Genomic DNA, 27634 nt, shown 5'->3' with positions numbered 1-27634 from the left:
GGTCCCAAAAGGGTAAGAAGGACAAGGAAGAATGTGGCATCAGTCCCATAGAAGTGGGGAGAGAATTTGGCTGAGTCTTGTAGGGAGCCCGGTAGACCCTGGAGATCTACCCTGAAGTTATCCCAATTGAGGGCAAAGGAACTGGAGTATTTATACAGCCATAGTCCTTAGTCACTGTTTAAAGGCTGAGGCAGGGGTAGGGGAACATTAATTCCCAGGTACTTTCAGCTGTTCTGTGAGCTGTAAATCTTGCAGCTGAGTATGGTGTTTTGACAATGAGATGCAGGTGCCAGGCATGGGTGATGGGAATGAACCCACACCGGAGCCAGCGTGCACGAAACTGGACAAGGATCAGAGGGGATATGGTGGGGCATTGACAGCAACTGCTGGAGTTAAGCATATACCTTGTGATCCAAAGTGAGAGACTGATGCTAGTTTACCAAAGTCATGATTTCACTTGTAAAATTACTAACCACAAGCATCATATATGGAAGAAATCACAAAAGTAAGTCAATCAAAAATATAAATTTAAGAAATCATACAGGAGGTACAGCAATATGTAGATGAAATGTGAATGACTGAAGTTTAGACACAGCAGAGCAAAAAGAACCCTGGCTAAAGGGTCGTAGGTAAAAGCACGAAGTCTGGGGCCAGACTCTTCGAGTGGAATTCTGATCTTGCCACTTTGGGATCACATTGCTTCACCTCCCTGAGCCTACCTGCTAGGGTGGTTAGAAGGATGAATAGAGTTAATATATGTAAAGCACTTAAAGCAACATCTGCTGTGAAAACGTTAGCTCTTATTATTCTTGCCTTGCTCCTGCCTAGATCAGTGCCTCTCAAACTATCTGTGGGATTTTATTTTCAATCTGTTGTGGCCGATGCTTTTATTCAACATGATAAATACAAAATGGATAATGAGAAAAAGAAAAGAGACATACAGAATACAAGGCCATATTTTTAGTTATTAAGTTCAACAGGCAGGAAAATTACTCAAATCGCTATATAAGTTTTTATATGTTCACCTTCAGTTTCTATGCTTACCCCATCACAGATGGGTAATAGTTCCCAGACGGTCACTGTTCTATGGACCACACTTTGAATAACACTAAATTAAAAAAGCTTCAATAATTCAAAAGCTTCTTGGCACCTCAGTTTCCAGATGAGATTACATACACAAAAGCATTGACTAAACTCTAAAGTGCTCCAGAAATGGAAATTATTGGTAGGGCTTTAGGAGTTGATTCTGTAGTCTGTGGCCAGAAGATACAGTGTATGATGGTCTTAGTCCCAGTTGGCATTAGGCTGTTCTGTTCAGCATATATCCTTGGAACTGTCAGTATCTGTGAATCAGTCAAACAATTCCTACCACTGTACAAAGCAAGGAATACTGAGCTCCCCTGGCAGGCTGTGGCTTGCAGCCCAACAACCACCGCCATCCACAGGTTGCAAGAACCACAGTCTGGGGACAAGGCATCCAACCACTGACTTCCTATACCCATAGCCCCCTTTCTGCAGCCCGGTGGAAGATTTCACCAAGAATGGTACTTGAGTAGGGGTCAGGAGGGAAAAATGAAAGGCAGTGTCCTTCCTCCTGGACTTGGCTCCTTACTTCCCTAGGCCTTATTCCTCTCCAGCGGGTGAAGCTCAACACACAGGCGTCTTTCAGCAATGATTTAAGGCTCCACTTCAAGTATGGACTCGACCCACACTGTTTCTAAATGTCCTCCTTTGGCCTCCTCTCCTCCTTTTTCTACACCCTGTCAAACAAGAAAGCTGATTCCTAGGAGCGTGCAAGAAGTCTGCTGGAAGGTAAGATTTCTGCACATCCATCTTTTTCACTCTTTTTTTTCACTCTTTCTGGACTTTTTGAGGGTGAGTCCCACGTCTGAATCATCTTCATCTCTCTCCAGTCACTTTTGTCTCTCTCCAATCACCTTTGTCCAATCACCAATGTGTCGCTGGGCACATACAGGTGCTCAGTGAACGTTCCTTGAATGGCTGTGTATAGGAATAGCCTGAAGTTCATGGAAATAGAAGTGGCTTTTCAAACTACCTCACTCTGAGTCCCTCCAGAAAAGACTTACCAAATCTAATTAATTCAATTAATAAGCAGAATTCTGCCAGGTACGAGGCATTCGGAAATACAAATCTCATGGTGAGAGATGGAGGGGAAGCTCATGATGGGTGGATGTACTTCAAATTCAACAACCCGCAGTTATAGCTCCATTTTCTGGGAAGCAAAACCACTCGGTGGCCCCAGGGCCCTTTAAATTTTACCGTGACTGTTTTCTTAAGAAATTCCTGGAGTAGAGCCTAAATTTTATGTAGGGGGTTGGCATATTCGTGGCCTAAGGGACGGTTGGCAGAAGGGGTGCCTAGAGTTCGCAAGGGAAGGAAACTGCTGAGGAGTCAGAGCAGCCCTGTGGAGGGTCGCTAAGTGGGGGACCCGAGAGTCCTTGAACTTCCAAAGCTTCGGGGAATTCGAGGAAGGGACCCTGAGGGGTGGCCAAGGCTGCCAGATGTCTGCTGGGTTTCAATGCTGCCGACTTTTCTCCTCTGTCGGCCCAAGCTCGACCCGGGTTCAGCAGCCAGACCAGGGAACAGCCAGGGCATCTGGGCAGGAGGGAGGCGGGCCGGCCGGGAGGAAGGAGTCCTGGGCCGCCGCCGCCGCCCCGCCCGTCGGGCTGTCCGCCCCGCCTACCCCGAGCGAGGCGGAGCCGGCCCCCGCCCGGAGGAGCAGCAGGAGGAGGAGAGGTCGGAGTCGTCTCCAGGAGCCCTTAGAGACAGAGTCCCCGGCAGCGGCAGTGGCGGCAGGGGCAGCGCACCGGCAGGCGAGTGAGCACCGAGCGGCGGGCGCAGGTGGCAAGTCCGGTCCCCGAGGGGACAGGGGCGCAGCGCTGGGCGTCGGCCGACCAGTTCGGGAGCCGCCTCCCAGTTCCTGGTGCTGGGAAGCGAGATGGAGGGAGGGAATGGAGAAAGGAAGGAAGGAGGGAAGAGTGTCCCGGAGGGCGGGGACTGGTCGGGACACTGGGCGCCGGAGACCGCGATGGGGGTGGAGGGCAAGGGACGCCGAGACCGGGAGACGGACGGCGCGCTCGCCCTCGACGGGCGGCGGCCAGATGGCCCGGGAAGCCGGGGGTCCTGCGGGGCTAGGTCTGGGGACGCGGTCCCTGGGACGAGGGCTGAAGCAGGAGGAGAGGTCTCCCCTCACGCTGGCTCCGCGGCCGGCCCGCAGCCGTGCGCCCCGCGCCAGGTTGGGGCTGGAAGGCTCTGGGGTTCCCCGCTGGCTCCAGCTGCGGTGGTGCCAGGTTTGGGAAGAGGGCAGGCAGCTGGGGGAGACCGGGGCGCCACGCCCCTCTTTCCTACTTTCTTCCGCTCTTTCTGGGGACTAGGCGGCGAGTGCACAGTCCTGGAACCCGCTAGGCGCTGGGGGTCTGGCGGGGAAATAGCGGGTCACCGAGAGGACTCCGATCACACATCCCGCGAAGGACCCCCCGAGCAGTGAGTGGCCAGGAGACTGTATTTGCAGGTGGTATGAGGAAGTCAAGACTCGGACGTGAGTCTTGAGTGATTTTTCTTTTTAAAGTATTGCCCCCGACACTTACTGCGTAGATCAGAGTGACTCCCCACCCCCCTTTTTAATTTTAACTAGGGCATATCAATTAAAGCTAATTTTAAAACGCTGCGGCTGAAGTCGCCCCACACTCGCTCGTCCCTCGCCTTCTGTTTGTGTCTTGTAAACTTAAACCATTCATAACTTTCGTGATTCTCGTTAAATCCCCGCCGTGGAGTGAAACTTTGGACAACTAGAAATCCGAGTGAAGGAACTGCCGAGGCCTGTCATCTTGTGGTCACCCCCTGTCCGGACGAGGTTGTATACAAACAAGCGCACAGTGAAGGAAATGGCCAAAAACCGGCGAGAAGGGAGGTCCCCTGCGCCCACGTGTCAGGGCACGTTTAATGGCTGCTCCGAGTGGAAACAAACCGGAATGTATTAGACCTTGTGGAGTCGGGCAAACTTCACATGATCAGTTTCCTTCCCATCAGTTGTTTCCTGTCCCCCCCGGCGGCCCCCCTCCCCCCTGGTCTTTGCGGACTCTGTTTATATTTCCTGGGGCTGCTGTAGCTTCGTCTGAGTAGGTTGTCTATAAGGAATCTTTTGGACGTTGTCAGAGACGGGAACTGTGTACGTGTGTTCTCTGCTTTAAAAGCGGAGTTTGGCTTTGTTTCTAAAGTGCTCGTCACCACACTGCACCATTGCTGGTGCGTCTTAGCCCTGCGTGTAAATTATCGCAGGATGGCGGCCCTCACCTAGGAGAACCAGGAAGGCAGGCAGCGCTAGAATGACGGGGTTGAGTTTAACTGTTGCCAAAACAGCCACATTCAAGTAAGGAACTGTTTTGATTCTTAAAAAAAAAAAAAAAAAACCAAAGTGTATGTGTCAGCAAGCCCTTTTTTCAATAAACAAACTTATGATTCACACATACATAATTTTTTAAAGTAATCAAACGTTTTACAGAGACTTCAGTGATAAGAGGACTTTGGGATCGACTGTTCAGTTTCTTTGCCTTCTCTAACAGTTAATTAGCACCATAAAACCCTGGTTTAAATCCAAAAAATGCCAAACAGTCTAAGGACTGCTCCTTTAGGCCTTATGAGAAAAAAAAATGCAGTCATGTTTTTACTGTTTTTAACCCAGGTAATTCAGGAAGATGATGAATCCAGACAGAATTTAGATTTGTCTAGAAATACATTAAGATGTTGGTCTGTGTTTCACAAGAAACCAAAAAGATTAATACTATAAAAATTTTCAGTGTAGCAGGCTCCAGTCTCATTTGAAAGCTTAGCTCTCTAACAGTGAGCTTTGCAGCGTTGGGCTACGTTGTCACTTGTTGAAGGACATGGGTGATTTGTCCAGTTGTGACAGCAGAAAGCTGCATAGTCAAAGCACTTGAAGAAATGGCTAGCAAATATCAGATTAATTTTGTTTTTTTTATGTTAAAAACCTCTCACGGGAAAAAAAATCAGATTTGGAATTATGTCATTTAATTTGTTGGATTCGTGTTGGGTGTTTTTTTAAGTTTATATGTCAGCTTAAGCTTAATTTAGGGAGGCAAGTAGTGGAAGTCAAATTTTTCTGGAGTCTGATTTGGCAGAGAGGCAGCTTAACAGTGGTTTTAGGTATGGTTTCAGTGCTGGACAGATGTGGATGGGAGTATCAGTTAACCATTTTCAGTCTGATTTGTAAAATGAGAATGAGTGTGGTCTCAGTCTCGAGGGTTTTTATGAAAGTATGTGAAACAGTCTTTGGAGAACACTGCACCTAATACATAGATAATAGTCAAGATTATTAGATATTTTATCAACTGACTCTAGCAGCCAGTCATCAGATAAAGTGAAAGATGGCAGTTTGAACCTTCTGGAAACACACAGACATCAAGAAGGCATCTGAATTTATAGGTAGATATCAATAGATAGATAGAGCTTCTGGAAATACTAGAGCAATTAAATTCCAAAGAAATTACCTGGTTTTGTAGATATCTATCTAGCCAACTATCTGTCTAAATATCTGAAATATTTGTATACATGAGTGTGTCATATATTTTCAACAGCAGTATGAATAATTACAATTACTAGAGTTAATAGTTTTAATGTGCTTTTAGTGTGAAGTTATAGTCGTATAATATTTTTAGAGCCAGGCAATCAGAAACATTCCATTAATCATATTTTAAATTTAAAGAGAACTTTATATTTAAAAAGCTATGCTTATTATCCCTGGATAGGCTATAAACAGAAATGTGTATCTTTTACCTAGTATAATTTTTCATTAAAGTATGAAAAAATGTGACCTAGGGTATCTAGTTATTTTTTATGTAGTGATGTCCACTTATAACAGATAAGCCATAAGAAGTGTTTAGGAATAATTAGCAGCACTATTTAACAGTAAAAGAGAAACCTTTTTGGAAATTTATAGATTTATCTTCTTAAGAGATGTTTGAAATTTGGGTTTGCATGCAGACCCAGTTCGTAAATGTTTTATAAAAGCATTGTGACTGATGGTAAATTTTTGTGAGACTGGGTGTCCAGTTAATTCAGGGAATCCACTCGTCACATCATTGACTCATTTGCAGAATTTTAGAAAAATGTTTCCATCTTTAAAACAAACCCTTTTAACAAGAAAACCTGTTGTTTTCTTAACGCACATCAGGTGCTTAGAATTGGGCTGATTGGAATTGCAGCTTGTGCCACAGATGACTTTTCATTTACTAATTGTTCCATAGGGACTCAGAGATCATGCTTATAATATTTTTAAATAACTATAAGGGGTACAGCATTATGATGAATCATTTCTTGCCTATGACATTATACTGTGAAGCAGCGGAGGACTTGATTGAATAAATTATTGATTCCTTTCACTCTTAGAACATTATGGCACAGCGATGGATTCCAGGCTCATGCTTCTAGGCGTGCAACATGTGGGCAAGTTCCTTAATACCTCTGTGCTTCAATGAGATGTTGGGAGGGATAAATGAGTTTATCTCACTAAAGCACAGTGCCTGACACAGTCTATGCTCAATAAATATTAGCATTAAATTATTGCTTACTAAGATTTTCTACATGTTATGAGCATGCATTGTTTTTGTAACAGGAAAACAACCATATGAAATTTTAATGTTTCCCCTGAATCTAAAAAGGCTCAGTAATTGATAAAGTCCTATCAAGCAGTGTTCAAGAAGTAAGAGAATACTATCAGGCAATTGTTGTTGTGTCTTTTAAACATGAAATGGATTGCAGTGTTGATTTGCTTAACAAATTAATTCTTTTGGATCGCAATCCCATTTTCCTTTCTTATTAGATACTTGAAAAAAAATCCATGATCCATAAAGTCCACCTTGCTGCTGCTGCTGCTAAATCGCTTCAGTCATGTCTGATTCTGTGCGACCCCATAGACGGCAGCCCACTAGGCTCCTCTGTCCCTGGGATTCTCTGGGCAAGAACACTGGAGTGGGTTGCCATTTACCTTAGGATAAGTTAATAGCAGAAGGGCAGTATGCCCAGTTATAGTGCGTTACTACAATTCCAACTGATTTTTTAAAAGTTTAACTATGCATAGAAAACAAAAGAACAGACAAATGGATGGTGAAATTGGGGTGCTTCTCCCCATATTTTCTCCAGTGAGCATGTATTTAGTTCAGTTCAGTAGCTCAGTCGTATTTGACTCTCTGCAACCCCATGAATCGCGGCACGCCAGGCCTCCCTGTCCATCACCAACTCCCGGAGTTTACTCAAACTCATGTCCATCGAGTCGGTGATGCCATCCAGCCATCTCATCCTCTGTCGTCCCCTTCTCCTCCTGCCCCAAATAAATAATAGTCTATTTGTGTAACAATCAGTAAAACCTGGTTAGCTGTAAATAGCAGGATTTTGGTTTTGTTTAGGGGAAAAAACAGCTTGCATAAGCAATTGAAGGTTCTGGACTTACATGTGAGAATTATTTAACAGTAAGAGAGACCCTTTTAGAAGTCTGTAGTAGGTTTATCTTCTTAAAAGATGTTTGAACTTCAGGTTTGCGTGCAGACTCAGTGAACAGCCAACCCTGACTTTATGGAAACTGTCACTTCCCAGATCTGTTACCTCCTAGCCCTGACTGGAGGAGTTGTGGGCATATGGCACCTGCCACATGTCAGAGGCCTCCAAGATGGTCACAAGGAAGACATATTGCACTTAGTTTAATGGGAAAGGTCAATAGGTAAAAAAAATATTTAGCACAATCGTGCGACTCCTTTGACGGAGCTGTTCTACATCCTAAGCCCAAGTCTAATTCCTTTATGTTTATGTTCTTGCGTAGTCCTCACAGCAGCACAGGTGAGGAAGCTGAGGCTCCCCAGGCGGCAAGATGAGACTGGGACCTGGGGTTGTTCTGATTGCACATCCCATCCGCTAAGCATTCTGCAACCACTTCAGTGAAGGTGCATCCTGCTAAAAGTGGGGTGGGGGAAAGGGGGCTTTATGGAAGAAGTATTGTTTAGAAGCTATAAATCAAGAGAAACAGGAGGAGAGGGCTCCTGTTAGAGGGGAGATGACCCGCGTATTACCAGCACCTTGCCAATAGGCTCACTGCCTCTGCAGCCATAGAAGTTGAAGCTTCCACAATTGCCAGAGATGCAGCAGACCTGAAGGGATCTGTATAGTTGTCCTTTCCCATCCCTGGACTCCCAGAGAGGACCTAGAGAGCAAGTGGGGGCACTGGCCATAAGTCCTACTCTAGAACAAGCTCACACTAGGTAGTCCAGTCTCCCCACTTCTCTCTAGAGAATATAGGAAAGAGCAGTGAGCCAGGTGGCTGGGACACAGGGCAGAGGGTGGAGGTGATTTGATCGAAGGTTGCTTCTAGATGGATTATTCTATTTAATCCCAAGTCTCTTGAAAATCATTTCTGGTGTCACTTACATGTCTGGTTTATTGTGTCGGGCTTTACTGGGTGTCATAAAACTGCTTAGCTGGGACTGTCTGGTTGCCATCCTCTGACAAGGAGGGTTTTTGTCTTCTTTTAATGGGTCTGCATTTCAGAGGATTACTGTATAATAAAAACCAGGGTGTTGTAGACTGTTAAGACTCTTCATATTTTCAACTCTGCTGGAGAATTAGTAGCTCAAAGAAGAATTCCTTTTAGGTCTGCTTTAGTGAATCAGTTGCTAAGTATCTCTTGTCATTTTTCATGTGCATTTATTGTATGCAGGTGACTTTGGGGCCAGCAGGTCTTATATTCCCTTTGCTTTCTTACAGAATAGGCTACCATTCCCTTTGCAGTCAGTGTCATGTAACTGACATAGCATCCCCTTGGTTGATGGAGGAGAGGAGCGTAAGCTCTGATTTAACTGGGGTTGGTGTCATCACAAGTGCTCCCTGGAGAGGGCTCTGAGTCAGTGATCGTTGCCGCATTCACATACCGTGTACAGAGAATTGCCTTCATTCCCAACGGCTGTGTGCAAACCCACATGAGCCCATGGGGGTGGAATCTTAACTTTACCCACGTAGAATAAGCAGGCTCTCGTTTAGCTGCAGATGCTACCATCTTTCCTTGTGGCTCAGCGGTCAAGACTGCCTGCAATGCAGGAGATACAGGTTCAATCCATGGGTTGGGAAGATCCCATGGAGGAGGAAATTGCTACCTACTCCAGTATTCTCACCTGGAGAATCCCATGGAAAAAAGAGCCTGGCGAGCTACAGTCTATAGTGTCTCAAAGAGTCAGATGCGACTGAATGAGCACACACCAGCCGAAAAGGCTCTGAACACCAGACATTAACCCTTTAGCCCCCTCCCTGGAGCCCTTTGACTTAAGGTCCCAAGCTTTCAGTGACTGCAAATTTTGTCTGCTTTTCCAGGAGACGTTACTGCAGTTTAGCTTTCAACATGAACAAAAGAAATTTAAGGATGGAAAGAGGGATCAAAATCCAAAAACTTCTTGGACCTTATTGAGACATCGTGAGAATTTTATTGATATGAAACCATCGTGCCAGGTTTATTCAACCAGAACCTCAGACAAATTGGTAAAGTGTTGAGAGCCACAGACTTGGTGCCTGTCCTGTACCTAAACCACCCAGACTTTTGCACTATTAGACCGTTGGCTGTACATTAGACCGTGAGGCTTCTTGTGGGTATGTAATGTCACAGTCAGCTGCTCAGATGAGTTGTCAGGGGAAGGTTGAATGTCTCACCAAGGAGCAGAAGAGTTGAATTGTGACTCCTTGACAGGGTGGCTTTGAACAATAGATTGTTCACTGCACAGGAATAGCTGGTCAAGGAGGTAAAGTTGGGGCTCAAATCTACTCCAAAAGCCATGTGTCCTGGGCTGGAATTGCCTCTGCCAGGAGGAGGGGATGCTTCTTTATGACTCCGTTGAGCCTGCAAGACTGGGTCCACTTGGAGGGCTGGCTTTTTCCTAATTCACACAAAGACACAATATGATGAGCAGCAGGCTCCTTCAGCCACAGTAACCCTCTAAATACCATGAGCAGGCAGAAGTCTGGCACATAGTAGGTACTTATTAAATGCCACTGGAATGAATGAATAAAACCACATTCTCTGCACACAATGAACTAGATGAGCGAATGTTCTTTTTAATCAAAGGTAAAATTGATGCTATCTACTGGGAATTGCACATTCAGTGGTGCATGTTCCCTCTGACAGGCTGCTGCTTCAGTTCATCATTTCCTAAGGGGCAGGTAAAACCCAGCACTTGAGACCAGCACTTGAAACAACACTGACATTGTTGACTGTGAGTTGAACAACAACAAACAGGCTTGCTCAGCATTGCCCAATACCTGCAGTGGTGTCCCCTGAGAATAGACAGAGGGATCTGTGGTATTATTGACCAGCCATGGGCCCTCCTCTTGGGGACAGGATGCAAAGGACAGTGACTGCAGGAGTCTTGGGAATTTACCTCTGAGCGGCTGCTGCTTAGGTAGAAAGACTTTTCTAGTTTCGAGTGAGAAGTGGGGAGGTTTGTTGCTAAAGCCACCAGTAACTGAGAAAGGGGGTTTGTCTGTGTCCCTCACAGTGCCAGCTGGTGCTGCATGCATGCTCTCTCTTTTAAGTTGACCCTTGAGAAGCAGACTGTCAGAGTTACGTTCCTCTTGGCTCCTCTCCTGAGAGGTAATCTGCACAGCAGGTAAGGTCAGCCACGTGTAGTGGGTCAGACTGCTAAGGCAGTGGTTCGAAGGACGTTAGGACCTTGGCCTTCTGCTGTTTTTATGGAGTGGGCGCACCTTGTGAAAAATGCCCACAGGTGCAGAAACATGAATGCCTTTCACATTTCATCTGGTTAAATTCAGCTTTCTTCAGGCAAGCTCCGATTCTCAAAACAAGGAATCGCAGAAAGTAACAATTCCTAAGAAGGATTCCCCACAGAATCTGAGAGAGCAGACTTAACCTGTTGCATTTACAGTATGACTTGATTTTATAAAACTCCAGGAATCTCAACTTTTCAGGAATATCTCTCTGTTGAATTAGGCAGAAGATTCCGGCACATGTTTTGCCCTCTTTTTCAACATAAATATTTAACGAGCAGCATGCTTCAGCCATTACTGTCCAAATCCAGAAAGCATTTAAGTGCGCCTGGCATGCTGCCTGGGAGGGAATCCTCGCATTTCTGCCTTTACCTCTCTTTCGCCTCCAGGTCTCTGACTTCCTCCTGCTGTCATAAATGTCATGGGGCTCAGGGACGGTCGCACCCCACAGTGACATCACACAGGGCAGAGACCAAGCTCTCCCTGCACACCTCCTGAACCCTGGACTCAGATTCCTCTGATTTACGAATGCCGACGTGAGAATTCACCTGCCTCAACCCGCATTGCCGGGACCTCAGATGGCTCCTCAGCTTTGAGTCTTCCGTGCTGGGCTTGTTCTAGTCTTCATGCTCCTGGGAAAAATGCCTTAGACAACTTCTCCATTTTTAAAATATTGGTCATGTATATACAGTGTGCACACATGTGTGCTCAGTTCTATCCGACTTTGCCATCCCATGGACTTGAGCAATGTTTTTATAGGGTACCCCCCAAAGCTCACAATCATATAAAAAGGTAAACACTGAGAAATCTTGCTCTTAACCAGGCCTTTACCACATTCTCTACCAGTTGCAACTTGTAAAAATATAAGTAAATATATACACAAATATATATACACACACACGCACACACACACATATATATATCCTCATTTGCTCTTATATATAAATGAGCATATATATCCTCATATATATATATATATATGTTTTTCCCTTTTTTCACGAAAGGTGGTATATTTATATATATTGTTCTGTGTCTTGCTTTTTAAAATTAGTCTGTCCTGGAGATCTCTGTCAGCACCATTGTTTTCCATTGTGAAGATGGACCACAGTTTATTCGACCCTACGACTAGACCTTTGAATTGTTCCCAGTCTGTCGCTAATACACACAGTGCTGCAGCAGATAAAGGTGTCATTTTGCCTTTGTGCAGGTGAACATAGAGGATTGATTCCTGGTAACAGGACTGCTGAATCACAGGGCCTATCATCCCCTCGGGAAAGCTTGCGTCATTTCTCCCTGTCCCGGCCACGCGTTAGACGGCCTGCTTCCCCACAGCCCCACCAGCACAGAGGGTGTCAGCTCTTTTTATCTTTGCTAGTCTTAGTAGTGAGAAATGGTAATTAGGGTCAGTTACATTTTTCGAATTGTGTACGGGTGAGAGTATTGGAGTCATTGTACGCGTTCTCCCATGGGCAGTCCAGGCCTGCCAGTCCCCCTGTGGGCATATGTTGACCTTTCCTCCTGAAGCAAGCCTCTTGCGTACATCACTGTCAGAATCTCTTAAATACAGACTCAGGAATGTGATAGCTCTTTTGGGCCTAGGGGGAAAGTGGGCTGCCAAATTGTCAGTGCAAAATCGAGAGAAGTGGAAAGTAGGGTTTTATGCCAGTTGCTAATGTCTGATTTATAAATAGTTTTCAGCTAATGGTATTATTAAACTGGGACTTCTCCAAAACCATTATGAAGATGACCTTCTAGTCTAGAATTTCTCACTCTCAAACAAAAACAAGAGAGATTGAGAATATATAAATTTCAGTGGCATTTTCTGCAAAATCTTTGTGGAAATCTAGATTTTTTCCTTTCACATGCATCTCCTGAAAGCTTATACATGCCCCTTTTTTTGTGTACCTGCTGAATAGGCCTCCTGTTCACCCTTTGATTTCACCATCGGAGAGCTGTCTACTCTTATTTCCAGGGTGAAAGAGGCAAGTAGAAGTGCAAGGTAAGTAGACCAGACAGAGTTCAGGGTTCGATGGAGGGCATGAGGTTAGAGTTACACTGAATCATCTTTCTTTTCGAAATGTTCTTTCAGTTAGCTCTTGGGATGCTCTTTTAATATGAAATTAACTTTCATCTTTTTAAAATGAAATCCATCAAAAGAGAAAATCTTTGGCTGAGTGAAAAGATGACTGTGTGTGGTTTATTTATTTATTTTTATTTGCTTGTAGAAATTCATATGAGGCAGTCTGGTGTAAAGCTAGCTTCCATCTCCATCAGCAAAAAGCAAAGCAAAACAGAACAAGAAAATCCCACCACAAGAGTCTCTCCTGAGGATTCTCACGTTTAACAGAGGCCCATGAAAGTTCTAGAAAGGAGGGTCTGGTTTTCCAAGCCCAGTGCTCTCTTCTGAGCTCCTAAATGTGTGGATTGTTACCTTGTGAAGGTGGGTTTTCAGCACTCTGGATGCTTTGTTTTCCTTCTGGTGCTCCTGCCTTTGTAGTGTCGACCTCACTGCAGTGTCAGCTCTCGTAGATAGGTGGCTGATCTAGCTGAGGATCTGGAAGAGTGCCTGCCACCTCGGGATGCTCCTCTAATGGATGAACGAAGGCTGCTGAGGGTGGTGCTTTCTGGACCCAGTTGGGTCTTTGTGGTCAGCCGTGGTAGGCATCCCATGTTGGATACAGTCTGGGATGGAGATCATGTTAGCCCTTCCTTGGCCTTTTGGCGTGATGCTGCAGCCCTCGTGCACACTATGGCAGTGTGCATGATGGTTTGTAGTTCAAGCCTTCAATCTGATTCACCTGGGCATGTCACCTGACCTCAAAGAGCCTGTTTTCCCATTTGCAAAACAAAGATAATGATACCATGTTTCAACAAATGTAAGATGTCATCCATTATGCCATTGTACTATAGCTACACTATCAGCTATAACCCACATCAACCCTAAGAATGTATTTGTTTTCTCTGGCTGCCATTGCAGATGACCATAAATTTAGCCTCTTAAAGCAGCACGTATGTATTATCTCACAGTTTCAAAGTCATCATGGGTTTGGCTCATTATTGTGCTCTGGATTTTACAAGTCAGAAATCGTATAGGGAGGGTCTGAGAAGAATCCATTTGCAGAGTTGTTCAGGTTGGTAGAAGTCAGTTCCTTGCAGTTGTAGGACTGAGGTTCCTACCTCCTTGCTGGCTGTCAGAGAGAGAAGCCACCGTCAGCTCTTAGAGACTTCTCTTTGGTTCTTGCATTGGACCCTATGTCTCAGAGGCAGCAATAGCACGATGAATTCTTCTCATGCCTGGAATCTCTCTAAGGTCTCCTCTGCTCTCTCTGCCTCCATCAGAAAAAGTTCTCTGCTTTTAGGGCTCATTTGATTCAGTTGGGCCCACCTGAACAATCGAGGCTCCTGTCCCTTAATTATATCTGCAAAGTTCTTTTTGCTGTGAGATATATTCATAGATTTCAGGGATTAGGGCAAAGACATCTCTGAGGGGCCATTCTGACTACCACAGTCACCCTAGTATCAGAGATATTAAACTGTGAACAGAATATGTTTCTTAGAATTGACTAAATACTGTCTTTGGCTTAAAAGAACTGCTGCTGCTAAGTCGCATCAGTCGTGTCTGACTCTGTGCGACCCCATAGACGGCAGCCCAACAGGCTCCTCTGTCCCTGGGAGTCTCCAGGCAAGAATACTGGAGTGGGGTGCCATTGCCTTCTCCAGTGCATGAAAGTGAAAAGTGAAAGTGAAGTCGCTCAGTCCTGTCTGATGCTTAGCGACCCCATGGACTGCAGCCTACCAGGCTCCTCCATCCATGGGATTTTCCAGGCAAGAGTACTGGAGTGGGGTGCCATTGCCTTCTCCGTTAAAAGAGCTACTTAACGTATATAAAGCATTCACGGGAGGTCGATGGTAGGTGTCCAGGTATTAACTACTATTATTATTATTAATATTATGATTATAGTGCTCAAATAATGCCCATCATCTTTAATTTCAATTGAAGTTACTCTTAAGAGTTATATGCATTTGACCTTAATTGAGAGAGTGTAGGGTGCCAGCAGTTAATTCGATGTCAGTGATATGGTAGTTACTCCTTGAGTGACTCCTGTGTGCTGACATATGCTGGGGCCTTTCACAGGCCTTGAATAGCCCTCTGAGGTAGGCAGTACTGGCTCCGTTTATAGGTGGGGAAACGGGTTCAGGGGTTTGAATACCACGTTAGAGCTCAGCAGTAAGTGGCTTCTTACTTTGAATCCACGGCTGTCTGGCTTTGCAGTCTATGCTCTTCATGGCACCGTATTACCTGTTCTGATGCCCACCAGGTGTGAGCTGGAGGGGGTGGCCTCCTGGAAGGAGAAGGAACATGGGAGAAGAGGCGTCGCCTTGTGACGTATCTGTCTTGCACTCAGATGTTTCTTTGCTGTTAACTGTCTAATTCATCAAAGGTAAAGATCCTGTCTCTCTGTCCTTTTTTCAGTTTTCAGTAAACACAAAAATAATCTTTTTTCATTCACAAGGCATTTATACCTGCTCTATGAGGATACAGCTATGAACAATATTGTGATTTATAAGGAGAAATATATATACAATCTTTGTCTACTTCCTATCACAGAACTCCTAAAACCTTTGAAATTTCCTAAATGATGAGAGCAATAAAAGTGTCTTTTGCTCTGTTATTGAGGTGGCTTTGGGACCACACCTAAGGTTGGGGGCTGTTTGTCTAGAGAATAAACCATGTGATTAGAAGGGTAGAACTTTTGACCCCACCTCTCAGACCTCCAGGGAGGACAGAGGAACTGAAGGCTGAATCAGTCACCCAAGGCCAATGATTTAATCAATCATGCCTATGTAATGAGGCCTCCATAAAAACTCAAAAGGACAGGGTTAGGAAGGCTTCGGGTTGGTGAACACGTGGAGATGTGGGGTTAAGTGGTCCTTGCTAAGGGGGTATGGAAGCTCCACGCCCTTCCCCCACACTGTTCCCTCTGCATCTCTTCCATCTGGCTGTTCCTGAGTCATATCCTTTTATAATAAACTTTGTGATCTAGTAGGTAAAAAGTTCTATGACTCCACTCTGAATCTGTGGAATCCGATGCTGTCTCCAGATAGTGTCAGAACTGAGTTGAACTGTAGGATACTCAGCTTGCGTCACCGATTCCTTGGCTATGTGGAAGCCTCTGCCACAAATTGGAATTAGTGACCAGAACACTTTTGTATACTGTGTGTGACTTTCAAAGGGAGGAAAGTTAGCACTGGGGAATTTCTACTTTTTAAACTATTTTAAGTGTAACTGGGGCAAAGAGGAGGGGAGAAGAGAAAGAGACTAGTTTAGCAGAACTGGAGTAAAATGGTATTGCCCTGAATGGAATAACTACTCTTAAGATTTCAAAAGGCACCCTTGAAAACCAACCTTATCATCTTGCCTTTAAAGCCTGTTTTTCTTCCTGCCTTCTCTATCAGTGGACATCTCCATCCACCCAGGAAGCTCTGGCCCCTTGAGTCATCTGAAACCTTTCTTTCCTCTCCTCCTCCCTCCAGCTCAGACACCCCTGACCCCCACCAAAGCCTGCCACATTCACTTCCTAACTAGCCCACACATCTGGTCTGATCTCTACTATCCCCACTGCCTCTCATCTGGATTGTCACCATGGCTTCCTAATTGACCTTTCTTCTCCACACTGCCATCAGGAGGGTTTTTCTAAAACATGGATTCAAATATGCCACTTCTTTTCTGGCAGCTCCCCAAAGGCATCACAGCCTAGAAGTTAAGAGTTCCAAGTTCAAGGCTGCCTGTGCTTCTCACAAGCTCTGGAATCTTGAAAGAGTTATTTAGTTGCCCCGTGCCTCAGTTTCCCCATCTCTAAAATGGGTGTAATAATAGTACCAACCTTAGAGATAGGCTGTAGAATTTAAACCAGTTAATATGTGTGGAGCAATTAGAACTGCCTGGCACACAGGAAGCCCTCTGCCCACAGTTCTTGATAGCACAACTGGAGCTCACCTTCCCTGCTGATCTGCACCTCATCCTCCCACCCTCTTAGTTTCACGCCAAGCTTGCTCTGCGATAGACTCTTGGCTAATGATCAGACACTAGGTGAGTACCCACACAGAGCGCATACATTTAGACCTTTTCATAGCAACTTGGCAGTCATCTTACATCTCTTAAATCTAATGAAAAATTGGACTTGCATTTTATATTTCATTTTTCTAGCAGTCCTTTTTATTGCATCTTACAAAAAATATTGGTCTGTGACGAATTGGAAATAAAACCGAAAAGCTGATGTTTCACCAAGGATAGTTTGAGAAGTGCTTCTGTGTTCCCACACACCCTGTCTAGTTGGTTCATCCTGGCCAGGTTATCCATATTCACTGTGTAGCCTTAAATCTCTCTGGATTTCTTCACTTCCTCTGCCCAGAGTTTATTACACATTTACTCAGCACCTAAGTGCTAGGTTTGGGGATAGAAGAGTGAGTAAGATACTGCCTCTACTCTGAGGAAGTTCCCCTCCAACTTCCCAGTGAATTCTTGCCTGTGTTTTGAAACCTAGCATAATTTTGTTCTTTCTTTCACTCATTAAAAAAAATGTTTTAAATATCAACTGTTTATGAGGCTCTTGATAACATTCTGCTCCTGCCCTTAAGGACTATCAAGTGGTGGGGGAACGTGTGAACAGACACAAAAACAATGATAATAGGATGGGTGGTTGGGCTTCCCAGGTGGCTCAATGGTAAAGAATCCACCTACGAATACAGAAGATGCAGGAGACATGGGTTCGATCCCTGGATTGGGAAAATCCCCTGGAGAAGGAAATGGCAACCCACTCCAATATTCTTGCCTAGAAAATCCCATGGACAAAGGAGCCTGGTGGGCTACAGTCCGCCAGGGTTGCAAAGAGTCAGATGCGACTGAGCACATATACACACAGGGTGGATGGCTTAGCAAGAAATGTGAACTGTGGGCATGGCGTATCCGACTTTACCTTGGCCAGACAAGGGGTTGGGAGCTCGGAAATGGTTTCACAGGTACAATGGAGGCAGTGTCATCAAAAACTGAAGATCCAAAACCAGGTTCACAGCCTAGCTCTGCCACTCACTAGTGATGTGACTTTGAGTGACTGACTCCGTCATTTCAGGCTGCTCATACAAAATACCATAGGCTGTGTGGCTTATAAACGATGGAAATTTATGTCTCACAATTCTAGAGGCTGGAAGATCCAAGATAAATACACCTGCAGGTTCAGTGTCTGAGAACCCACTTCTGGGTTCATAGACAGCAGTCTTTTTAGTATGTGGGATCTATTTTATTTTATTTTTTATCAAAGTATAGTTGACTTACAATATCATGACTATTGGCTTAAGATGTGGTATACACACACACACACATATATACACAAAGGGGAATATGAAAAAAGAATAAAATATCACCATTTGCAGCAACATGGGTGGAACTAGAGAATATTATATCACTTATGGGGTCTCTTATAAGGGCACCAACCCCATTTATGAAGGCTCCCTCATGACCTAATCACCTTTCAAGTTTCCACCCACCGTCACATTGGGTTTATGATTTTAACTTGAATTCTGAGGAGATACATTCAAGCCATAGCACTCTCTGAACTTCAGATTCCTCATCTGTAAAATGGGGATAGCAATACCAATCTACCCATGAGACCTGAAATTATTGTAAATGTAATACGCCTAGAACCGAGCCTGACATCTACAGCTCCATAAATGTTAGATGTTATCACTCTGGCTGTTAGTGTCTTTTTTTTTCCCTCCCATTGAACACGTATTTAAATTTTCCCTTGTGTGGATTTCCAGTGGCGCTCTTCAACCAGCATACTGATGACGACAGTGAGTTGTGTAGTTTGACCTGCCGTTTGCCCGCCTCCTCTCCAGAATGTATTGTACCTCTAGTGACAGTTTTTCCTCTTTCTACTGCCAGTGACAGAGTGTTCAAGTCATAGAAGACTCAAAGCATATTTAGAGAATTTATATTGTATTAAAATTTAAATTTGAGCACTTCTTGTCAAAAAGCTTTGTGGAGTCTGGTTATTAAGGACTGAATGTTTATGTCCTCCCTAAACTCATAGGTTGATATCTAACCGCCCCCCCACCCCGCCCACCCTATGATAATATTAGGAGGTGGGGGCCTTTGAGTGGTGATTAGATCATGAGGGTGGAGCCCTGATGAAGAGGATTTGTGCACTTATTATGAAAGAGGCCCTGGAGAGCTGCCCCATCCCTTCCACTCTGAGGGGCATTGCGAGCGGATGGCATTTGGGAACCTGGAAGCAAGCTCTTACCAGACACTGAATCTACTGGAACTTCGACCCTAAACTTCCAACCTCCAGAACTGTAAGGAGTAAATGTTTGTTGTTTAAGCCACCCAGAATATGGCATTTCTCTTATAGCAGCCTGAATGGACTGGTCAAACATTAGCTACTGCTTTTCAGATGGGAAACCTGAGGCTCCTTCCAGAAAGTTTCTGTTACTTGTCCAAGGTCATGGAGCTCGAGAAGAGCAGAGGTGAGATTAGAACACCTCACATCTCTTGTTTCCCTGTTTTGTGCCACCTTGTCAAATCCACCCTGTGAGCCGGGGGTCTGGCAGGGTGCTGGCCAGTCTCAGGAGCTCTTGTCATCCAACTAGCCTGTATAAGAATGACAGAGTTGGCAGGAACCAGGCCTGGAGAGACCTCTAGACATACCCTATCTCCCCACCTCTCTCCACCCATCTTGCTACAGCTGCCCCAGTAGTATTTATGGGTCACACCCTTGGCAGCGACCACATGGAAATCTGGGTTGGAGGTGGAGGACTGAGCAGACCTGTGGGAGGCAGGAGGACCTTTACTAAGAGTGAGTGATTTGTAGCAAGGTTACAGGGCTGAGTCAAGGAGGAGCCCAGTAAAGTCAAGAGGCAGGAGAGTTGGGAAAACTCTCATAAGGCTATCCAAAAGCAGTGAAGCTTTCTTAGACTTCTTTTCCCCTCCAGGAACATTCTGATGCATCTCCCTTCACCCCCTCTATGAAAGGGGCATCCTTGACCCTCTGCTGAAGAGTCTATTCTGTGCTCTCATCACTTTGATTGGGTTGTAATCTTTATGATGAGGTCAGGGTAGAGTGGTGAATTCTGACCTCAGACTTCCTTGAGAAAAGTTTAAAATTTATGACTTCAGACTTTTTTTTTTTAAATCTTTCATTAGAAAAAAAAAGGAAAAGAATTCTCAAAGGGAGTAGGATCTGTGGCTCAGGTAGCCTGGAAAGCAGAAGAAATCAAGGGTGTGGTTTGCAAACTTGTCTGCATATTAGGATCAGCTGGGGAGTGATTTTTGACTATCAGGGAGCCCTGGCTGCTTACAGACCTATTAAGTCAGCCCCTCAGGCATGGGGCTAAAGGGTGGCCATTCCTGTAAAGCCCCCGGGTGGCTTCAGGGCACAGTCAAGTGTAGAGGGCGGTACCGGAGGATGGCCGTCTTGCTGCCCACATTAGTGCCAGGTCTCTGCAGCGCAGGTTGACAGGAGCAGTCGTGACTTGGCCGCCAGTGACTCTTGCAGATCCTGGCTCATTTCCTTATCTAATTCTGGGGTTGGGAGCAGCCTTTGAGCACAAATCCTCTCTCTGAGTCAGCCACAGAGCCCCTTCTTCAAGACACGCTGAGCTGTACCATTGAGCTGTCTAATCCAGCTCTTTTCCGCTTCTGAACAAATTATTGGTGTATCCTATTAGGTAAAGACAAACAGTGTTCTAGAAGGAGAACATCACCATTCCCACTGTTCCACCCCCAGTGGAAGAGTATAGCATCTCTGGGTACAGGAGGGCTCTCAGTCAAGGGTTCTGTCTCTGGCAGATCACACCACCGTGGACAGTTTTCTCAAGAAAGCTAAATCCATTCCACTCTTGTATCTTCTGAGTCATGTTCAACATGTGTTCCTCATGGCCAGATTCGTCATGTGGAGCCTAGGAACAAATTAGTGTTTGGGAGGAACATATATAGGCTCTTGACTTTTGATTAGAAATGGATTTAATAATCAGTGTTCATTTTGTTTTATGTCCAGTAGCATCTTTTATTTTTGCCAGGGATTAGTAAAGGCAAAATTGTGAAATGTGAAGTTCACTTTCATGGAAATGATTTGTGGATTTGTTTTGCTGGATACAAGTACAATTTTATTTTTAGAGAGAGGTTGTTTTTGGATTGAAAGCCTATTCCACATAGATATCCTTCTTCCCCGTCGAGAGCTGGAAGTTTTCTGTATGGTGATGCCTTCCAGAAACATCTGAAAGTGGCAGGCCCTCATAACTCTTAGGGCCACACACCAAATTAAAATGGAATCTCTGGAGTGCCACTAGGGTTTGAAACTAACTTCGCTTTTCACAACTCGGATGATGACGAGAGGGAAGTAATGTTTTTGTGTGCCTGCTCTTAACCAAGTATTACAGCCTTATAAAGGAAGTATAATTTGTTCATTTTATGGAAGAGGAAACCGCAACTCAGAGAAGTTCAGTAACTTGTCCAACTGCACAGATCATGAGGAGCAGAGCCATAGTTCAAATCTGTGTGTCCATCAGACTCCACCATTCTGCTCTCTAGTACTAAAAACAAAAAAAATGCCCTTAACTCCGTAAGAGTTAATTTTCTAGTAGCTTTAAAAGACTTTTCTTTTATCGTCCACAGAAGGTTGTCTTGAGAAGCATATAAAACATAAAAACACATAAAGGCATTGTAAAACCTGAGGGTTTAATGGAGTCAGCATGGATGGGAGGACAGAAAGTCCAGAGAAGAGAAAGTGGAACTGCTTCCTGGCAGGTACCCTCTTTATAAAGAGCCCGGCAATCACTCATGTGCATTTGTTTTTAAACTGACTCACAACAGCTGCGAAGACTGGAATTATCAGTTCCCAGCTCAATTGTCTTTTTATTATTTGTGACTTGCTCTTGTTAAACACGACGTTGTAATAGATAGGAACAGGCTTGCTGATTATTAACATGCTTTTGGTTGATGGTAGCATTGAATGCACAAGTTTTGGTTGTTTCACCAGAAAACAATGCTGAGGAAGTTTAGAGTAAATGTTGGAAAAGTGACAGAATTACAGTGTTGGCATTCTCCAGAATTTTTAAACAGGAAAGGCTCAGAGCTGGCAGGCTGCAAGCGGTGCAAGGGGACAGATCTGCAAGTTGTGTATGCTAAGCAAGAACAGTTTTTTGGGGTTTTTTTGGCTTGGCTTGCATGCTTTTGTAATAGTTTCTAGAGATGTTTTAAAATTTATACTTGATGAATTGAGACAGGGTTTACTGTCCATATTGGAAAAGGGGCTTCAGCAATGGCAGAGAGGAGGAGCCTAACTAGCAGAGAGATTAATCCCAACTCTGCCACTTGCTACCTGGTGACCTTGAACAAGTTACCTCACCTTTCAGTACCTCAGTTTCCTCTCCTGGAAGACAAAGATTATACTGTGTCTTCTTTCTAGAATTATTGTGAAGTATAAGTTAATACATAGAACGTGCATAGAAATGTGCCTGACCCTGAATAATCTAGATGCCCAGTAAATGTTTGCCATTGTTCTTTTAATTAGTTGGGAGTTTATTAATCTAATTGGATGGGCTGATGGAGACAATTTGGGAGGGGGATGTTAAGGTGCTGTAGAGCCAGCCTTTTGCAAGTTCTGCCAGAAGAGGTAATTCTGTTCAGCTCGATAACTTGAAGTCCATGTGTTTTATTCTCACAGTACTCCAAATTTATACCACAATATAGTATAGTGGGAAGATCGTTAAGCTGTTTTTTAGGCATGTTATAATTCCAGCTGTACTTTAAAAAAACGTTAGATGTGGCCTCTGCTGAAACTGTATGATCATGGGGTAAAGCTATGGTCATGGGGAAGCCATCAAGAGCTCTGTGCATGAGATGTCATTGATCCAGGTGCCGGACAGACAGGCCCTGGGCTTGGGCACTGACTGAGTGGAATCATCTGTTCCTCTGAGAAGCCAACACCTCCCCACTAGCTCCCCCCAAATCAGAGTGAACAGTGTGGTTTTCACTCTGTGGTGAAAGGAATTGTTTTCCGGAGAAATATGCTTTTTTGCTGACTCTCAGTTCAGTTCAGTTCAGTCGCTCAGTCATGTCCGACTCTTTGCGACCCCATGAATCGCAGCACGCCAGGCCTCCCCGTCCATCACCAACTCCCAGAGTTCACTCAAACTCACGTCCATCGAGTCAGTGATGCCATCCAGCCATCTCATCCTCTGTCATCCCCTTCTCCTCCTGCCCCCAATCCTTCCCAGCATCAGAGTCTTTCCCAATGAGTCAACTCTTTGCACGAGGTGGCCAGAGTACTGGAGTTTCAGCTTTAGCATCATTCCTTCCAAAGAAATCCCAGGGCTGATCTCCTTCAGAATGGACTGATTGGATCTCCTTGCAGTCCAGGGGACTCTTAGGAGTCTTCTCCAACACCACAGTTCAAAAGCATCAATTCTTCGGCGCTCAGCCTTCTTCACAGTCCAACTCTCACATCCATACACGACCACAGGAAAAACCATAGCCTTGACTAGACGGACCTTTGTTGGCAAAGTAATGTCTCTGCTTTTGAATATGCTGTCTAGGTTGGTCATAACTTTCCTTCCAAGGAGTAAGCGTCTTTTAATTTCATGGCTGCAGTCACCATCTGCAGTGATTTTGGAGCCCAGAAAAATAAAGTCTGACACTGTTTCCACTGTTTGCCCATCTATTTCCCATGAAGTGATGGGACCGGATGCCATAATCTTCGTTTTCTGAATGTTGAGCTTTAAGCCAACTTTTTCACTCTCTACTTGCACTTTCATCAGGAGGCTTTTTAGTTCCTCTTCACTTTCTGCCACAAGGGTGGTGTCATCTGCATATCTGAGGTTATTGATATTTCTCCTGGCAATCTTGATTCCAGCGTGTGCTTCTTCCAGTCCAGCATTTCTCATGATGTACTCTGCATATAAGTTAAATAAGCAGGGTGACAATATACAGCCTTGACGAACTCCTTTTCCTATTTGGAACCAGTCTGTTGTTCCATGTCTAAACACCAGTCAATTCGTCATAGGTCCATGTGAGGTACCCTGGAGGTAGATTGCTGAGTATCTTCAGCAGTTACTCCTGGGGAATGTTTGAAGATACTTGCTCATGACCATTTCTTCTGTTAACCCTTGAAATAATTAGAAGGATGCTATTCTCATTCAATGACTGTGTTTCTACAGGAAATAATTAAGTCCAAGTGCATTGTTCTCTTGATCTAATTTGATAAAGGGCTAGGAGGTCCTAGGGAAGAAGACTGGACAGAGTCAGGAGCCTGCCGTCGGGCATTTTTAGGTACAGAATTAAGGGAGATAACAGCGGAAATGGGCCATTGTGATCATGGAGCCCAACTTCTGCTTTTTACAGATGAGGAAACAGAGGCCCAGAGGTTGGCCTGAGTTCATAGAACTCATTGGTGGCTCCCCTGGGACTCCTGGTTCCAGATTCCAGATACCTGTTCCACCCAGCTACACACTTATCATTAGTGTACTTTCAAGCAGCTCTGTGCAGTAGGACTTCCTGCAGCATGGAACTGTTCAGTCTGTCTAAAATGGTAATCACCAGCCTCATGTGGCCCCTGAGCCCTTGAAATACAACTATTGAAACTAAGTGATTGGATTTTTTTTCTTGCTTTATTTAATTTTTGTTGTTGTTGTTGTTCAGTCGCTAAGTCATGTCAAGCTCTTTGCCACCCCATTGACTGCAGCGTAACAAGCTTCCCTGTCCTTCACAATCTCCTGGAGTTTGCTCAGACTCATGTCCATCGAGTTGGTGATGCCATCTAACCATCTCATCTTCTGCTTCTCCCCTTCTCCTTTTGCCCTCAATCTTTCCCAGCATCAGGATCTTCTCCAGTGAGTTAACTCTTCACATCAGGTAGCCAAAGTATTGGAGCTTCAGCTTCAGCATCAGTCCTTGCAATGAATATTCAGGATTGATTTCCTTTAGGATTGACTGGTTTGATATCCTTACTGTCCAAGGGACTCTCAAGAGTCTTCTCCAGCACCACAATTTGAAAGCATCACTTCTTCAGTGCTTAACCTTCTTTATGGTCCAGCTATCACATCCATATATGACTATTGGAAAAACCATAGCTTTGACTATATAGACCTTTGTCAGCAACGTGATGTCTTTGCTTTTTAATACTCTATCTAGGTTTGTCATAGTTTTCTTTCCAAGGAGCAAGTGTCTTGTAAAATTTCATGGCTGCAGTCACCATCTGCAGTGATTTTGGAGCTGAAGAAAAGAAAATCTGTCACTGCTTCCACTTTTTCTGCTTCTATTGGCTCTGAAGTGATGGGGCCGGATGCCATGATCTTAGTATTTTAGACTTTTTAGCCACGTGTGGCTGCTGATAACCTTTTTGGACAGCGCAGCTTTGCAGACATTGAGGAGGAGAAAAAGGTTGTCCTCACCTCCTGCCTTATTCTCACTAGGTGAGAGCCTCGCCTTTCCAGTGGCTCAGATACACCTGGTTTTATGACAACTCTGGAGAATCAGCCTGGGCCAGTCACCCCCTCTTTCTGATGAAAATTAACTCCTCTGTGAAATAGGGGTTGGATTGTATCGCATTGTGTGTAGTCATGGCTCTCCACTGAGAAGCGGTGTGACCTTCAGGAGGGCACTTCGCTTGCCTCTGCCTTGTTCTCATCTGTCGCCTGAAGTTAATACCTGTGCTGCTCTCCATAATACTGGGAGAGGCTCATAGTAGGAGATCAATGAGAAGGAAATCCCTTTGCAAGCATTTTTTAATGGTCTTTGGTGTCTGGAAATATTTTTGGTTTGGATAGAAGTCTCAGGTGGGTTTTCTTTTCTTTGAGATGCCACAGTTGATGAATTTAGCATGTCAAAGTGATCCTCATCACCAGAGTAGTGACAAACACCACACAACCCCTATGAAATAGGAGCTGGGAGATACGGTCCTGATGACAGATGACTGATTTGATCAGTGGGTGCTAGTTTTTCCTAATAATCTTGCTTAATGAAGCATTCCCTAATCTATCTCTGCGCAGTCAGCCTTTCATCTGAGAAACTCAGAGTGGCTGTCCTCCTGGTTTCTCTTTCTTTTGCTCTTTTTCCTCACAACAGCCTATGTTAAGCCCCCTGTGGAATACATGAGACCATGTCATCTTTAGTAAACAGATAAAACCCTCTCAGGGCTACTTGGGAATAGCCTCTCCTTCAGTGGTTCTCAAACCTTGACCCCAATGATTTGCCCCTGGCAGGCACTGGTGGGCCTCAACTCTCTTCAGAAGTATGCCACCAAGTCTCAATCAAGGCATAGTGTACTTTCACTTCCACAGAAGAAGTGGGTCTTCTAGCCTGGCATGAGTGGAGTGAAACTTGTTCTGAGTAGCAGGCAGTGTAACACCAACCTGGAGCCAAAGACAGATGGCTAAGTTGGCAGTTGTGGGAAGTTTGCCCCCAAGCGTATGAGAAGCCAAGTAGGGCCAGTAATGAGGTGTTGGCTGCTGACCCTGGGGTGGGGGGTGACCCAGGGCGAAGTGGCTTAGCTGCAGATGCCATGGAAACCTGGGGAGCAATATTTTATCACAACTGGGTGTGCCTTGTAATTATGGTTAAACAATTTAGTGGTGTGTTGAGGCTTTAGTTTTTTCAGTTGTTCAGTCGCTCAATCATGTCCAGCTCTTTGCAACCCCGTGGACTGTAGTATGCCAGGCTTCCCTATCCTTCACTATCTCCCAGAGTTTGCTCAAACTCATGTCTGTTGAGTCAGTGATGCCATCCAATCATCTCATCCTCTGTCAGCCTCTTCTCCTGCCCTCAATCTTGCCCAGCATCAGGGTATTTTTCTGAGTGGTGCCACCCAAAATTGTAGCATCTGTAACTTAAGGCACAGACCCTATTTACTGCTCCTGAGGTCCATTGGGTTGGCTGGGTGGAATGAAGGTACTTGTCCGAGTTCTCCCTACCCAGGATCTTCAGAGCTGTTTCAAACATTCATATTTCACAAATCAACCTTTTGAAGAACTTTTTGTATAAATGATTCCTCTGTTTACTTTTTAAAAAGCTGAAAACCATAGCCATAGAGCCGTGGTTCTCAGATTTTAGCACCAGAGTCACCGGGAAGGCTTGTTAAAGCCCCCCTGGAGGGCTAGTTAAGGCTTGTTATTGCTGGGCCCATCTCCTGAAGAGTCAGTGTGTCTGCATTGAAAGTTGCATTTCTAACCAGTTCCCCTGGTGATGCTGCTGCTGCTGGTCCACGGACCCCCACTTTAAAAAACTGAACCACTGGTTGATTGTATAGAACTAAAGTAATCATAGTAGCTACCTCGTCTGTGTTGGGTACTGTGTTAGAATTGATAAATTCAGTCCTAAATGAAACTACAGACCTTCTATTAATATCCCCATTTTACAAAGGCAAAAACCGAGGCATTACAAACTGTTTCAGTAACTCACCCATCATTAAATTGCTGGAATTTGCAGTGAGGTCTGGGTTATGCCAGACCCTGCCCCCATCTAGGACATCATTTGCCTTTCGTGTAGACTGCTTCTTCCCAACCTGTGGCGCAAGGTGAGGATGGGGTTCGCAAATCCAGCCTGCATGGCCTGCAGACTGTCTCACGTATTGGATGTGTGTTGCACAAATGCATCCCTGTGATAAAGGCCCTGTGAAGTCATCTTAAGTGTCTCAGCTGAACACAGCTAATGTGAAACGAGCATTTTCTCACACAAGTGGACACCGGAACAACAGCTACAATTATTATTGAGGGCCTGGGCCATTGTTGGTTCTTGTTTCTGATGGCAAGAAGTCCTTTTCCATACTAGAAAAGATTGGGAGTTATT

The 27634-nt window shown here is 44.8% G+C and overlaps 1 protein-coding gene across 12 annotated transcripts in view; it reads left to right on the top strand.

Moving 5' to 3' along the window:
• Positions 1-1788: 1788 nt before the first annotated feature.
• The window catches only part of GNG12 (G protein subunit gamma 12), a 141610-nt gene continuing 115764 nt past the window's right edge, over positions 1789-27634 (top strand). For 3 of the 12 annotated variants that reach the window (XM_086390519.1, XM_086390508.1, XM_086390517.1), the window contains exon 1: positions 2723-2834. Coding sequence is in view for 1 of the 12 variants with exons in the window: in XM_086390507.1 (XP_086246633.1) it covers positions 2540-2834 (295 nt within the window). In the remaining 11 variants the exon portion in view is untranslated. Of the gene's footprint in view, positions 1813-2384; positions 2866-12710; positions 12794-13019; positions 13235-27634 lie in introns of those variants that run through there. The other 9 variants (XM_086390518.1, XM_086390509.1, XM_086390514.1 and 6 more) reach the window with 8 other exon arrangements.

The sequence above is a fragment of the Bos grunniens genome, chromosome 3 (assembly GCF_055505025.1).
Source record: "Bos grunniens cultivar Pamir isolate PY7600 chromosome 3, Bosgru_T2T1.0, whole genome shotgun sequence".
Taxonomy (NCBI): Eukaryota; Metazoa; Chordata; class Mammalia; order Artiodactyla; family Bovidae; genus Bos; species Bos grunniens.
This window is presented reverse-complemented; position numbering and strand designations above follow the sequence as displayed.